The 14,219-nt window shown below is 49.0% G+C and overlaps 1 protein-coding gene across 11 annotated transcripts in view; it reads right to left on the reverse strand.

Moving 5' to 3' along the window:
- Window positions 1-14,219, reverse strand: part of DPP8 (dipeptidyl peptidase 8) — a 32,432-nt gene that overhangs the window by 18,058 nt on the left and 155 nt on the right. For 5 of the 11 annotated variants that reach the window (XR_015701673.1, XR_015701672.1, XM_087745371.1 and 2 more), the window contains exons 2-9: window positions 9,340-9,609; window positions 7,635-7,747; window positions 6,515-6,688; window positions 5,434-5,602; window positions 4,095-4,205; window positions 3,577-3,705; window positions 1,513-1,574; window positions 388-488 (exon numbers count right to left, since the gene is read on the reverse strand). Coding sequence is in view for 9 of the 11 variants with exons in the window: in XM_087745371.1 (XP_087601497.1) it covers window positions 388-488; window positions 1,513-1,574; window positions 3,577-3,705; window positions 4,095-4,205; window positions 5,434-5,602; window positions 6,515-6,688; window positions 7,635-7,747; window positions 9,340-9,598 (1,118 nt within the window). In the remaining 2 variants the exon portion in view is untranslated. Of the gene's footprint in view, window positions 1-386; window positions 489-1,512; window positions 1,575-3,576; window positions 3,706-4,094; window positions 4,206-5,433; window positions 5,603-6,514; window positions 6,689-7,634; window positions 7,748-9,339; window positions 9,610-11,643; window positions 11,782-13,905; window positions 14,055-14,099 lie in introns of those variants that run through there. The other 6 variants (XM_087745376.1, XM_087745374.1, XM_087745372.1 and 3 more) reach the window with 6 other exon arrangements.

Raw genomic sequence — 14,219 nt, forward strand, 5'->3', positions numbered from 1 at the left:
AGGGCCTGGGGGACCTGGGCTCATTTCTCTCCTCAGCCACAGACTTCCTGTGTGACCATGGCAAGTCACTTAGCCTCTCTGGGCTTCAGTTCCCCATCTGTAAAATGGGGATAATAGCACTGCACTCTCTCTCACAGGGATGCTGAGAGGACACATACATCAAAGGCTGTGAGTGCCCAATACTAAAGCAGTAGGGCCAGGTACCAGAGAAAGAGACAAGGAGGACTGTTTTGGCTTTTGGAAAAATCGTCCCCTTTGCACAAACAAGTTTGTAGCAACATAGAAATGAAAGCAGGCTTAAGCTTGAAGAAGACAGAGACCACTACATTCTGCTTCTGACTGTATTGCCCCAAACCCTCTAAGCAGAGACAGGATTAACATACGCACTATTTTCCTTCTGGCGTCCACCCAGCTCTAGCAATGTACTCTACTCCTTCAAAGAGGATCTCGAACGGCTGAACTAGCTCTTTATCCACAACATCTGCAATCTGTTGACAAAGCAGCAATTCAGTGACACTGAGATGAACCCCCACAACCAGTTTTCATGCACGATGAGAGTCTGGACACAGAAGACTTCCGTGCCGCTCATGCAATTTAGATTGTTCAGCCTTTGCAACACAGGGGATTCAACCCCGTCTGTAGCCAGACACCAGCATAGCAGGAGAGCTGCACACTACCAGCACAGCCAGGGCTGGGACTTGAGAAATCTGGATGCTGCTCACAAATCCATCACTCATCTCGGACAAGGCACTTGAACACTCAGTTTCCCCATGTAAAGGGGAGGTGATTTGTACCAAGCTACTTTGTAAGGTGTTTTCATCGGTAGATGTTGAACATCCTGCATCACATCCAGTTATCAACGTGGTTCTAAATCATGACATACAGTTCTGCAGTCCGTCCCTGCTGGGACTGGGAACAAGTCACAGTGGTGCCCAAAGGGTCCTGATGGCCTTCCCTGCCTTTGCTGGCTGACATCAGCATCGCTGTCCCAGCAGGTGACTGTTGATGGCTGAAGTAGCTCCAGAGTAGAGAGAATCCCAATAATGTATGGCTGTTACTGTATCTGGTAAGACTAATTTCCCAATGGTCCAAAGATCTTGGACTGGGCTATGGAAATTTCTGCATCTGTTAAAAAATCCCAGGGCGAAAGCAAAGTTCATCTCTCTCCATACGTTCATGTTTTTGTAAGGTGATATATTCTCTTTGCAATCAAATTTTCCCGCTATCTGCAGCCAATCAAGAGATTGGTCACATAAGAAGGTCTAACCGTCCACACCTAGCTGAGTTCATAAACCAGTGGTAGGGAAGGAAAGCACAGCCTTGAGAAATACTGCTGCACACACAGACACCAAGTATCTGCATAGGAATGAGCCAAGTGCACTGCCTCCAGAGAAGGCATTAAGCTACCACAACCAAGAAAGTTTCTTTGTACTGAACTGGAAAATTAATTTTACCAAAAAAGATTCACAGAAATTATATTTACTCGGAAAACAAGCAGAACATAGAACTTACTCTGCCTTCCGCATTGATTGTCACTTCAGATATCTTGAAAGTGACCTTTGGATTTGCTGTACCTATAAAAACAGATGTTAGCAGTCAGGCACCAATTGTTTGCTTCCAAGTGGGTAGACTTGAACTGTGGATTATTTTGGCGTTATTCATACAGAACTGAAAAAGGCAAACAGCAGAATGCTCTTTGATCAAATAGCCTGCTTGCATGCATGAGAGACAGCACAGGACCAGGCAGGGAAAAAAGAAACTTCAAACATGAGGCAGATTCAGTAGATGTAATCCTGCAAACAGATCTGATCCAAGAGCTGTGCTACTGTCAGTCAATCTTCTCTCCCACAGTCAAAGGATGCACATACCAGTTGGAAGTAAATGCTCAGGAGTGATCAGGATAGCAAAGCAAGCTTTGGTTTACTGTTTGGCTGTTATTCTCAAGGTGGTACATAGAAAGTGATCCAGTGCTAAAAAGCAGCTGTGAAAATTAAACACTTAAGAACCTATTGCCTTGACTAGTGCAGTTAAGAAAATAAAGCTACATATTTGTGTTGAACACTGAAAACTGAAAGTTAGCTCTTTCCACAAAGCAGCAACTCATCTTGCTGTACAGCACCTGGGGTGCTAAATGCTGGGGCCTGCTCCACAGCAAGAAGAGAGACTATAAGGAATAAAGCCGCTGCCAGTTGATCCACAAGAAGCCACATGTGGCAAATTCCATGTTCTCTGAATATTCTCAATGCTGCTGTGAAGTACTCCCGCTTCATCAACCCGGTTTATACACAAAAACTGATGCACTGAGGTGAAACGACTTGCCTAGGGCCACAGTGCTGGCCTATTTAAGTACTTCTCCCTGGGAAGAATTTTCTCCACTACCTCAAGCTTTGCCCTCGTAACAACCCACAGAAAAGGGCTATTGCCCTTGCAGCTCAGTCTGGAAACTAAGGCCCAGAGATTAAATCCTTTTTTTTTTTTTTTTCTTTAAAAGGGATTTGGGCTTTGGTTAGCTCGTTTTCCTAAACTGCTGAAACTCAGCATTGAACAAAGCTATGACAAAATACCCTCAGAAATCTGGGTGTACACAAGCACCGAAAAAAACACAAGGAGTCATCCCTTGCTTCCCAGGATAACACTGAGGCTTTCTTCCTCCTTGAAACAAGTAGTAAATCAGGATCACAAGCAGAAAACTTTTCCCAGTGGATTAGGGAACCTGCAAGATCTGAATGAAATCTGCAGCCTGGGGAGGTCAGCCAAACAGAAGGTATTTCTCCAAAAAATGAAGATTTCAGGAGTGAGGAAAGAGAGTGAACCACTGCTACCTGTGAGCAACAGGCCCTGCTGCAACAGCAGGGAAATCTCAGAAGAACAAGGGTCAGACTGTTCAAATTTGCCCCACACACCTGACACGTGCCAGTGAATCAGCCCCCAGCAGGTCGTGCAAGTCCGGCTTCCCTGCTTCCAATGGCACTCCGTTAAATATGCTTCTAGCCTACCCTCACCCCTTTACTGCTGAAGCCTCCGGATCATTTACTGTTTGAAAATATGACAACAGGGGTTTTTCCTGGTAGGCTGCAAGTGTGCCGAGTTTGTTGTTCCAAGTCCAAGAGCAGTCACGGAGACCAGAATCCTTCAGAACTTGAACTACCAGGGCACTGCCAGGAACTAAGCAGAAACCCTCCCAAAAAATCAAAAGGCCATAATTCTGCAGCTATTCCCTCAGAGACACAGGGCTATAATGAGAACCAACTCCTAACAACTCAGATCTGCCAGGATCTGAGACAGCAGCTCCAAAATAGTGACAATCAGATAGGGTTTCCGCCAACTCCTGAGACACCCAGACTCAGAGCTCTTAGTAACCACATGGCTGGAATATCAGCAGAGTCACCAGCGACTAATCTAACCTCCACAGCAGCAGTTTCCCCAAACACATTTCCACCACCCGGACACCAACTCAAAGACTACTCGACACCTCTCCAACATCCCCCTGCTCTAGGCCAGGGGAGTCACTGCTGTCAGGCACACGAAATAAAATATGTGTCTCCCAGAAAGAGAGATGTAAAGTATCAGGCTCACCAGTTTTGGGGTATCGGAAGGAATCTGTTCTTCTTGTTTCCAGCATGGGCGATGTGACATGAATAATTTCCACCTCTGACTCATCATTTTCTTCATAAAGAATTCGAAGAACTTTACCCCCATTCAGTGCTGTAAATGAATTAACATTTCGCCATCAGAACAGCTCTCATTATCAGTTATTGCAGGCACCAATATTCTCTCAGGGGCACAAGCAGGTTGGAAGGATGAAAAAAATCCAACAAAGTCTGTGATTTATGTTTCATTAAGCAAAACACTCCGAGACTCTTATAACTCCTACCGCTGTTGTGAGAAGGAAAGTCTCTTCCCCCAGTAACACATGCTCACAAGGCCACTGCAACATGCCCACCGCTGCAGATAGTTCAAAAGGAGCTATGAGCATAAGGTTCCTATCTTGCATGAAGAAGACAAGTGACAGAAAAAAACAACTCTGCACTGGACAGCACAGCATAGGGGCCACTACTTGTGCCTGTCAGACACACTGGATCCACCACACTTACTTGGCTGTGCCTTTGGGCTCCACCAGTAGCCCGTGTATCTGTCAAACTCCTCCTGCAGCACAAAAGTAGCCACGCCAGCAGATTTTGGATCCTCCTCAACATTGGCCAGTTCTAAAAAAAGACGCAAAAGAATTAGTTCATGATGTACTGCAGAAGCAAACCAGTTCTGCATTATCCCAAACATGGCCCAAATTCACCCCCCGGGAATAATTAAACGATAATAAATCTGACTTCTCAGCAGATTTGTTTTCTGCTTCCACCCTGCTCTGTTGATTTATTTAGGGAGGATCTAATCCTCTCTGACATGGTAGCTTCGTTTAGGAAAAGAAAGCCATCCTCCCTTCTTACTCCTACCCAATTAGTTTCTCAATTTTCTATATACTAGTTGAAGAAAGAAAATGTTCTCTCTACCTGAGCTCAGTGAATTGGAACCACAACTTTTAAGAAAATCAAAGAAAAAACAAACAAACCAACCTTTCTGAACAACTGAAAATATTAACATTCAGAAAAATGAAAGCATCGGTATTTCATTCACTGTAAAAACCAAAAGTAACAGACTTACATAACATCTCAACATGATGACATATCCATAGGGCTTCAATATTTTTCCTGTTACCCTGGAGGTAACTTAGCAGCGCTCCATAAATAATTATCATCTGAGAAGGAGTCATTGCTACAGTTTATTTTTAAGGTACTTACATAATATTTTAATATTTAACACTTAAATAAGCTAAAGCATTATTATAAAGTGTCAGGAATTTTAACTAAAATTTAAATGATATAGTTTAAATACAAAGTATGATTTAAATACAAAACGCAATCCATTTTTAAGAAGTGGTTTATCCACAATTTCCCATTTTCCTTCCTGCAGGATACATGTCTAAAACAAGAGCTGGAGAGGGTAAGAAGCAAGGACTTAAGTTACTGAGCATGAGGGGCCAGCAGAAGCCACAGTGCTATTCAGAAACTGTCTACCTTGTTTCTAAAAGGCCTGCAGCCTGATTTCACTGGCAGAAACTTTCCTCCAGCTCTATTCCACCCACAGCTCCTCCACACAAAAAAGGCTGTTCCAGTAAAAAGGAATGTGCCGTGTTTCAGGAGAAGAGCCCTTCCATATGTACTCAACAAATAACTCACTTTGCCAGATTCCACCGTGCAGGGAAAAGAATCATCCCACAATATTTGCACGAGAAGAAACGCGTAGAATGTGACAAACAAGGTGGAGTAAACAGTGTCCATTCCCCCAGATTTCAGAAGAACCCCTAGTGCCATTGCTTAATTCAGTCTAGCAAGGACAAGTGCAGAGGAGGTGCAGAGATTTTAATTCAGGATGCATTACCATTGTGCACAAATGTTAGCCTCCTTTCTTCTCTGGTTTCTATATTAGATATCCAGATGTCATTGCTGTGGATAAATGCAATCCAATTTGGATCAGCTGGACAAAGCTTGGGATCCATCCGGATATTTGGACAACTGGTCTCTACCAGAACGGGTCTTAAAGGCTGTTGCTGTTTGAAGGAAAAAAAAAAAAGCACAGTAAGCAATGATAACACATGGACACTTACAGAAACTAAACTGGATTATCAGAAGGTCTCTAAGATCACAGTAGTGTGGACACTGACTTCAAATACACAGGTTTACAACAGAGGAATCTATCAATTTTAAACATAGAAAAATACTATGCAGATATTTTATAGGGAAAGTTGTGCTTCTACCATGGTTGCACAGATTGCACCAGTCCCTCTTGCACCAGTGCTGAGGATTAGCCACAAACCAGAAGGCAGCTTGCCTAGAGAAGCCTGGCACACTCTTAAAAACTGCACCCGAAAAAGGGGCTGGCAGAACATACAACCTTGTCCTCCAAAAGCAACTAGGGTACAGTAAATTCCCCTGACAACAGGGTTAGACAGACGTCAGGCATTTGTTATAACAAGAAGAAATTATTTCAGCTTTGAAGTTCAGCTTCAGCACCAGCAGAGTAAAGGCTGCTTGTTCTGCAAATTACACAGCCAAACCTTGTAACACACACAGCACCGACTGCTGAACAGTGACCTCTAAACCACAGCTTAGGAACAAAAGCTGCCTCCGATGCGACTTCTGACTACGTGAAAGAGCACGGAGCATCACAGCCTTTGTGTTGCTTTTTATTGGCATCACTGCTTATGAAAAATCAACAAAATCTGGTGTCCTGCCTTGCTGCCACGGTTTCTACCATTTCTTGTAGTTCTCCACCTGAGTTTCTACAACCACGGAAATGCAACCCTACGGAGGACTTCTCTGCATTTCAAGGGTTGTCAAGGCTACTTGCCATGCTAGTGCAGCATAACTGATGATCACGCTCGGCTTTTGCTCCAAGCCAAAGCAGCTTCTAGCCAGAGGAAAGCAGGACTGCAGAAAACAGGAGAGATGAGTAAACTCACAGTGAATCCATGAGGGCCTCCATCTTTTACGTGATAAATTCCACTCCCAGCCTGAAACAGAAAGGTGCCGCTTTCTCGGTGGTAATCATAAGAGGCAATCCCAACGGTGCCAATTCGCTTCCTCTCCCGTAGCAACTCCTCTTCACGAGAGTACATCCCATAGTCCAGGATGGCCTGAACACAGGCAGAGAAGCACAATCAACACCTCTGCTCTGCACATCTTACTATACTGTCAGAGCAGCTCTGCATGCCAAGCTTCCAGATGGCTGTGCAGACACCCTCCTCCTCCAGAATCCTGCTGATGGCTAGAAGCCTGCTCCTGCTTGTGCCTCTCCCATCAGCACTTGTAGGTGCGGGCCATGATCGGGATCCTACACAACTGTAAACCTGATAGCCACTTCTCCCATAGCAAGGCCGGCATGATTTCCAATATACACTTGTCAAAGAAAGACCAGACTGAAGGTCTGTTATTTCTAGAACAAGCAGGAGAGTCTTTGCTAACTTTTGCAAAGATACACAGTGACTGGTCTGGTGGGAGAAGAGCACAGCATGAATTTTATGTCTGGCTGACAGCCTCAGGAAATAACAGGGGAAAAAAACCACCTAATTCCACACGGGGTTTGTCCCACCTCCTCCAACCTGCCACGGCGCATGGGGTGGGACTGGTGTGGGCTTGCTATGCGCAGAGGTGAAAAAGGGACACACGTCCCAGTGAGTGGGAAAGGGATCCTCTGCTCCAGCATGAGTCACAGAGCCACTGACTGACTGATCCTCAGGGGGACTCATCACTTCCCCCTGCAAGACTGATTATTGGAGACTACAGCAATCCCCAGGACCTCACAGCAGAGAATTTGATGCAAATTAGCACTTGCAATCTCTGCTGGCAAAGGAGGAATCATCCAGCACACACAGTTTTTATGACGCACAAAGGCTGTAACTCCAAACACTGATGAGAAAGCTGTGCTTGTTTTTGAGATGGCTGCAGAGTTAGCCAAGTACGAAGAGAATCTTAAAATGTTTAAGACAATGAACTCCAAATTTTATTGATGGCTTATAGGTGCAACCCCAAAGCCTGTTACTTGCTACGCTGCCAAGAAGCAAGAAAGAAACCAGGACCCACCGGAAAAAGATCCAAAAGAGGCTTCCAGGAAAGCAACAGGACGGCAGCTTTGTTTATGGTTTTGGGAATTTCAGAGTAGAAGAGTGTGTTCTCCCTGTTCTCCCCAGACATTGCTATTGTGAAAGTGAGAAAAAAAAAAAAAAATGTGTATTAGCTTTCTGTTAATAATCCGAACACTCTCAAAGGATACAGAGGAACAGTTTCACAGGCCTTTCCTACCAGAGAAAGTACTGACAGACTCTGCACTGCAGCCTTGCTCTGGGAATTCCCTGCTTCACAGAAATGCAAGTCATGGAGAAGGCAGAGAACAAGGAAATACACCCAGGCTTACCCCCCACTGCCTGAAGCACATCTGTGTCCTCCTGAAGGCTGGGGGCCCTTGTATTTTATAAGCTTTTAAAATCAAGGAGGGCCTTTCTGCTAATTCCCCTGGCTGGAATACAGCACGATGCAGCTTGTGTTTCAAAGATAAGGCATCTTTAGGAAGGTTTGAATGTCCCTCTCCTGCTCCTCTCCCTCAGTGCTATTCAAATTTGTGAAAGCTCCTGCCAAGGCACACGGGGACCAGCCCAGAGGCAGCCAGATGTGCCCCGGGGAAGGCCAAGTCTGACCTATAGCTCAGGAAGGGGCACGTAAGAAAGCAGAGCTCATCTCAGCTGGGGTCAGCCTTAACCCGCCCTCAACATGCTTGAACTCAGCCTCATTCAAGGAGTATGACCCCCATCCTCTGAAAAGGGGAATAAGAGACAGATCAGCAGCTTTCTGACTATGTCACTGCACAGCACATGCAAAGGCTCCGTGAATCACAAATCAGAGCTTAAGCAACTAGCCTGACCAGTACGCAATGGGGCCAGAACATGGCTCTGGCTCCTAGGCCTTTGCTTCTCCTCTTAACCCAGTTTTTCATGGACTTATGTTCAGCTAGTGCAGCTTTTGACAAAAGCATTCCTCTGCCACAAGGCCTGCTCCAAAAAGCCAGCCAGAAGGTTGCTCACAGTATCATTTACAGTGCCAAATCACTTCAAGCACAGCTGCAATTTAGAAATGCAGATATATCAAGTGAACACTAATTAGTGAAACAATGCAGAAGTGAGGCACTGAGGCCAAGAACAATAAATTACAATAAGTTCTTCATTATCAAGACCAAAATTCTTGAGAAAAATATTTACTCTTTAAGCTGCCCCCACCCTACACTCCTATTTATTCCCTCCAGAATCCCTGGAAAACCTACTCCATCAGTAGCTGAGGCACAAAGGACTTTCAAAATTCCATTTATAATCTCTGTTTTGGAAGGAAACTTTGAAGGAGAAAAAGGTTCTACCCACTAGTTGTAATTAAGAGAAAGGAGATCAAACCAACACAGCTTTTGGAGAGGGGATATCGCACTTGGAGTGAGAGAAAGTGGACCGAACAGACTTAACCCACCCTCCCAGCTAGGGAACGTGTCCCAGGGGACGCTTCACAGTTCTTTTCCAGCTCCACCAGGCCTAATGGGTCACCTCCAATCACACCATTTCTGTGGGAGATTACATTGCAAGTCTTACTGAGACATAACAATTACGACCATGACATTTGACCAGCCAATCTGTCCTGAAACCCATTCCGATTTAACTGCCAGAAACATCCAGCTCTCAAGAACAATCAAACCCGAACAGCCTCTGTAGTGACTGTTTAGTCAAGACACAGGCTGGGGCAGCAAGCTTACCCAGATAGTAGATCCTATCGGAATGAGGTCCTTCAGGATCATTTTTCTTCACAAACGTGAAGTCGTGAGGGGCTTTTGCCATCATGTACCCATGATACTTCCGCGTATCTGTGAGCAGTTTCCGAAGCTGGCTCCAGGAATGTCTCTCTACATAGAAAGGTTCCAGTTTTGGCTGCTCCTCTCTCTGGACCTGCTCCTCACGGCCCGCAGTTTCAAAGATTTCAAGGCCCGGCTGTTCAGTTTCCATGGCTGCTGCCATGTTGCATGTTTCTGGAAGAACGGAATAGCAGAGGTTCAGCATTGCCTTCCAGCAGCCCAGCAAACATTCCCTTCAGACTCCCGAAACAGTATGACACTAAGAACCTCATAGAGCCACACAGGTTTACTGTTGGTGCCTTTGCCACCCCACCAGATCCCAACTACTCATTTCAGTTCACGAAGCGGATAAATTCTTCCCCATTAAGCTCCCATGTGCTTCCTCCCCCCTGTGAACTGCACGAATATCACCTCGCTACACTGATATCAGAACGGGGGATGATTAGGCCTGTAGCAAGATCTTGGACAACCAACTGCTTAGAAGAAATAACAGCAGTAGTTGATTTGGAACCACCAGGCCATTCACAATGGGCCTAGGCAAGCGCATGCCCTTATTCCCATTATTCTCCTGTAATTTCTTGGGTTTGTTTGCATCTCCTTTCGAACAAAGCTCGGAAGGGTCTAGCAATGATCATCACTATTCTGTCATCTCAGGGATATAACTACAAATATTGTATGGGTAAGCCTCTTCCAGAAGTGTGAGGCAATACCAGAAGCAAGGGGATACAGTGAAAAAAGCAGTTGCCAAATAGATTTATCTGCGGCATAAGTCTTGTCCTCCCGAACAGGTTGTCAATTTAGCAGATATCTCTTCCTGCAGTCAGCTGTGCTTTACAAAGCAGATCTGAGCTGGAACAAACAGCCCAGATGTCTGGCAAGAGGAAAGCGAGCCTTTCCACTGTAAATCCCAGATCTGAGGGTGGCTCCAAATGGATCCAAGCTATAAACTCCCGCCACATAGTTCATTACCAGAGACACCAAGGTGTAAGGACTGTCAATCCTCAAAAGGAGAGGCTGTTCCTATATATAGAACGGAAAGGCTGCACAAGTGTTCTGCACGCTGCTAGGGCAGAGCTTGGTGGCCTAAGCCTAAAAAAACATTAATACGGACTAAATAAAGCATTCCCATTGCGCACACAGGCACTAAAGGACCACTGAATCTCAAGGCAAGGGCTTGGGGCAGCACAGCTGCTTAAGGCAAAGCTCCCGGATGGACCGGCTCTCCTGCGGCTCTCCACAGCCGCTGAGATATCTGTCACAGCTGAGTGAAAAAGAGACGACTTACACCTTGGACCAAACCCATTTTAACACTAACTGCTAAAAGCAAAGCAGGGCAAGTCTGGATTAAAAGTCTGGTCAACCTTTGACAAGACAAACACAACAAAGAGAAATCTCTCTTTTGCCTGAGCTATTTACAACACAAAAATACGGCACAAGTTAAACAGCTCTGTAAAACTGGGAGGAGAGTCCAAACACATACCCAGAACACTGCTCTGCTCAGACAGCGTTAGAAACTGCCAATGAGACTTCAGTCCCAAATCAGAAAACTCTCATCTAATTTGCAGAGTATCAATGAAAAAAAATCTCCTTTCCCCACCTACACTCACATGCTGGTATGTCTTAACCCGACCTAGTTCTCACACTCCCCTCCGAGAAAAGAGGTAGAAAACAAAGAGCGGCACACTTTAACGAGCAAACAAGAGTGAGAACTGCCGCCCAGCAAGGTGACGTTAGCCCGCGGTAACGTGAGGATCTGCCTCCCAGGAGATCACTGCGGGAGGTCTACTGCAACCACCTTCTGCCACGTGAAGCATTTTACTTCCACCTTCCTGCAGCCAACAAAGAGAGACCGCCCCATCCTTCACACCAGCTGCGGTGACCCTCCAGCACTACAACACCGTAGGACGTCTCGTATCCGCAGGGTGCGCCGGAGGGGCTGGTCGGCCCTGAGCGGGGTGAACGGCCGCGGCCCTGCCCTGGCCGCCGAGGCCGGAAGAAGCGCGCAGACCCCGGGAGGGGCCCTCCACCGCCGGGGGCAGCGGGCAGGCCTGGTCGGGGGCGGAAAGCCAGGCCGCCCCGGGGCAAAGCCCCCTCCTCCTCCCACCCCACGGGGTACCAGCAGTTCCCCCCCAGGACGGAGGCGGCGGCCCCGCTCCCCGGAGACCACCTCCCCCGGGAACCCCGGGCCCCACGAGGGTCCTCACCCACCCCGGTACTCACGGCGCTCCGCGGCGGCGATGCTGCCGAGCCGCCCCGCCGGGCCGCTTCCGCTTCCGCCAGGAGGGGCCGCCGGGCCGCGCTAGGCGGAGCAGCGCCCCCTACAGGCGGGGAGGAAGCGCCGCCGCCGCACGCGCCTCAGCCGCGCCGAGCACCGCGGCGTACGGACGAGGGCGCCGCCTGCCGGCCGGGAGGACCGGACTGCCGGGAGCGTGCAGCACCCCTCCGTGCAGCGGGACAGGCGGGTCGCTCCGGCACGGGGACCCGGGACACACGTCACCCCTTGCACGGGGACCCGGGACACACGCACACACACGTCACCCCTTGCACGGGGACCCGGGACACACGCACACGTTTCCCCTTGCACAGGGGTCGGGTCATGCAAACCCCCATGCGTGGGGAGCCTTCGGTTTCAAAAATCGGCTTTTTTTCCCCCAAAAAAAGCTAGCCCTTCCACACTGGCACGCTTCCCACAGCAAAAAATAATGCCCAGCTACCAAGAACGTGCGTTCGGCCCAGGGCACCCACGGGCTCCAGTGCAGTGAGCCCCCAGCCAAACGCTTCCATCCGTTTGAATTTCCCTTTGCAAAGCAAAGCCACTTTTTTGCAAAGCCAAGTCTTTTTTCCATCCACTACAAACCAGAAAAAATAATTCTGCTGCAGGTGCCCCCTCCTAAAGGCGTGCACAAGCAGAAGCCCCAGGTCACCCACGGACCTGAGGGCTGTTTTTCCCCGCACCAGCTGCTCGGCGCCGTCTCCCGTGCTGCCCCGGGGTTTGCTGGCCCCTAAAGGGTACGTGGAGTTTGCCTTCCAAAATAAAGCAGCCCTGCAAGTATTGCTACAGCTTGCCCGTCCCTCCGCAGTGGCTTTGCAGCCCCAGCGGCTGGCAGAGGTTGGAAATCATCTGCTTGGAGGCAGGCTGAGGCATGGAGCCAGCGTCTCTTACCAACGCGATGCGGAGATTTGCGCAGAAAAGCCTCTGCGGGAGCACGAGGAAGCGCCCTGAAGCGGGGAGGGATGGAGGGGAGGATGGACTTTGCCAGCGCAGTCTGGAAGGCCATGGGCAAGGTGCCCTCGCGTGAGCTTTTGAAAGTCTCACCAGCATCGCTGCTGCCCTTCTTTAGCCCTACTAGCAGCAAGGTCTCGAGGCACATAATTACAGTGCAAGTTTAGAAAGGTTGAGGCACACGGCCATGGGGCAGGCTACAGAAGGCACGGTATTTTCTAAATTTTTATCAGCCTCCCTTGGCTATGGCTGGGGTGGCTTGAGCAGCTCCCCGTGCCCTTGCAGGAGGCCGCCCCTGGGCGAAGGCCTGTGGCACTGAGGGAGGAGGACGGGGGTCAACACCAAGGCAACGCCCCTGCGGTCAGAGCGGCGGCGGGGCACGCTTATATAACCACAGCATCGTTAAGGTTGGAAAAGACCCTTAAGATCATTGAGTCCAACCATTAACCCAGCCACCACTGGCCACCACTAAACCATGTCCTCAAGCACCACATCTACCCGGCTTTTAAATCAACCACTTCCCTGGGCAGCCTGTTCCAGTGCCTGACTACCCTTTCAGTGAAGAAGTTTTTCCTAATATCCAACCTAAACCTGCGCTGGCACAACTTGAGGCTGTTTCCTCGTCCCATCGCTTGTTACTGGGGAGAAGAGACCGACCCCCCCCCAGCTCCAGCCTCCTTTCAGGGAGTTGCAGAGAGCGATGAGGGCTCCCCTCAGCCTCCTCTTCTCCAGGCTGAGCTCCCCCAGCCGCTCCTCCCCAGCCTTGTGCTCCAGACCCTGCCCCAGCCTCGCTGCCCTGCTCTGGCCACGCTCCAGCACCTCCATGGCCTTCTTGGGGTGAGGGGCCCAGCGCTGAGCACAGTACTGGAGGTGCAGCCTCACCAGTGCCGAGTACAGGGGGACGATCCCTGCCCTGGTCCTGCTGGCCACACTATTCCTGACACAAGCCAGGATGCCATTGGCCCTCCTGGCCACCTGGGCACACTGCTGGCTCATGTTCAGGTGGCTGTCAACCAACACCCCCAGGTCCTTTTCCACCAGACAGCTCTCCAGCCACTCCTCCCCCAGCCTGTAGCGTTGCACGGGGTTGTTGTGACCCAAGTGCAGGACCCGGCCCTGAGCCTTGTTGTACCTCATACAGTTGGCCCCAGCCCAACGACCCAGCCTGGCCAGGTCCCTCTGTAGGGCCTTCCTGCCCTCCAGCAGATCGACACTTCCACCCAACTCGGTGTCATCTGCAAACTTACTGAGGGTGCACTCGATCCCCTCGTCCAGATCATCAGTGAAGATGTTGAACAGGACCGGCCCCAAGACTGAGCCCTGGGGAGCACCACTTGTGACCAGCCACCAACTGGCTTTGACTCCATTCACAACTCTTTGGGCCCGGCCATCCAGCCAGTTTTTTACCCATACTCATAGAATCGTTTAGGTTGGAAAGGACCTTTAAGATCACCAAGTCCAGCCGTTAACTTGAGGGCCTGGATGTCCCACGCGGTAGGAGGCTGCCAAGGGGGGCCGAAAGCCAACGGCGCCCGAAAGGTGTCACAGTTGTGCTAAAATA

Source organism: Nipponia nippon, unplaced genomic scaffold, assembly GCF_047370975.1.
Source record: "Nipponia nippon isolate SJK-2023a ecotype South Korea unplaced genomic scaffold, ASM4737097v1 scaffold_9, whole genome shotgun sequence".
Lineage (NCBI taxonomy): Eukaryota > Metazoa > Chordata > Aves > Pelecaniformes > Threskiornithidae > Nipponia > Nipponia nippon.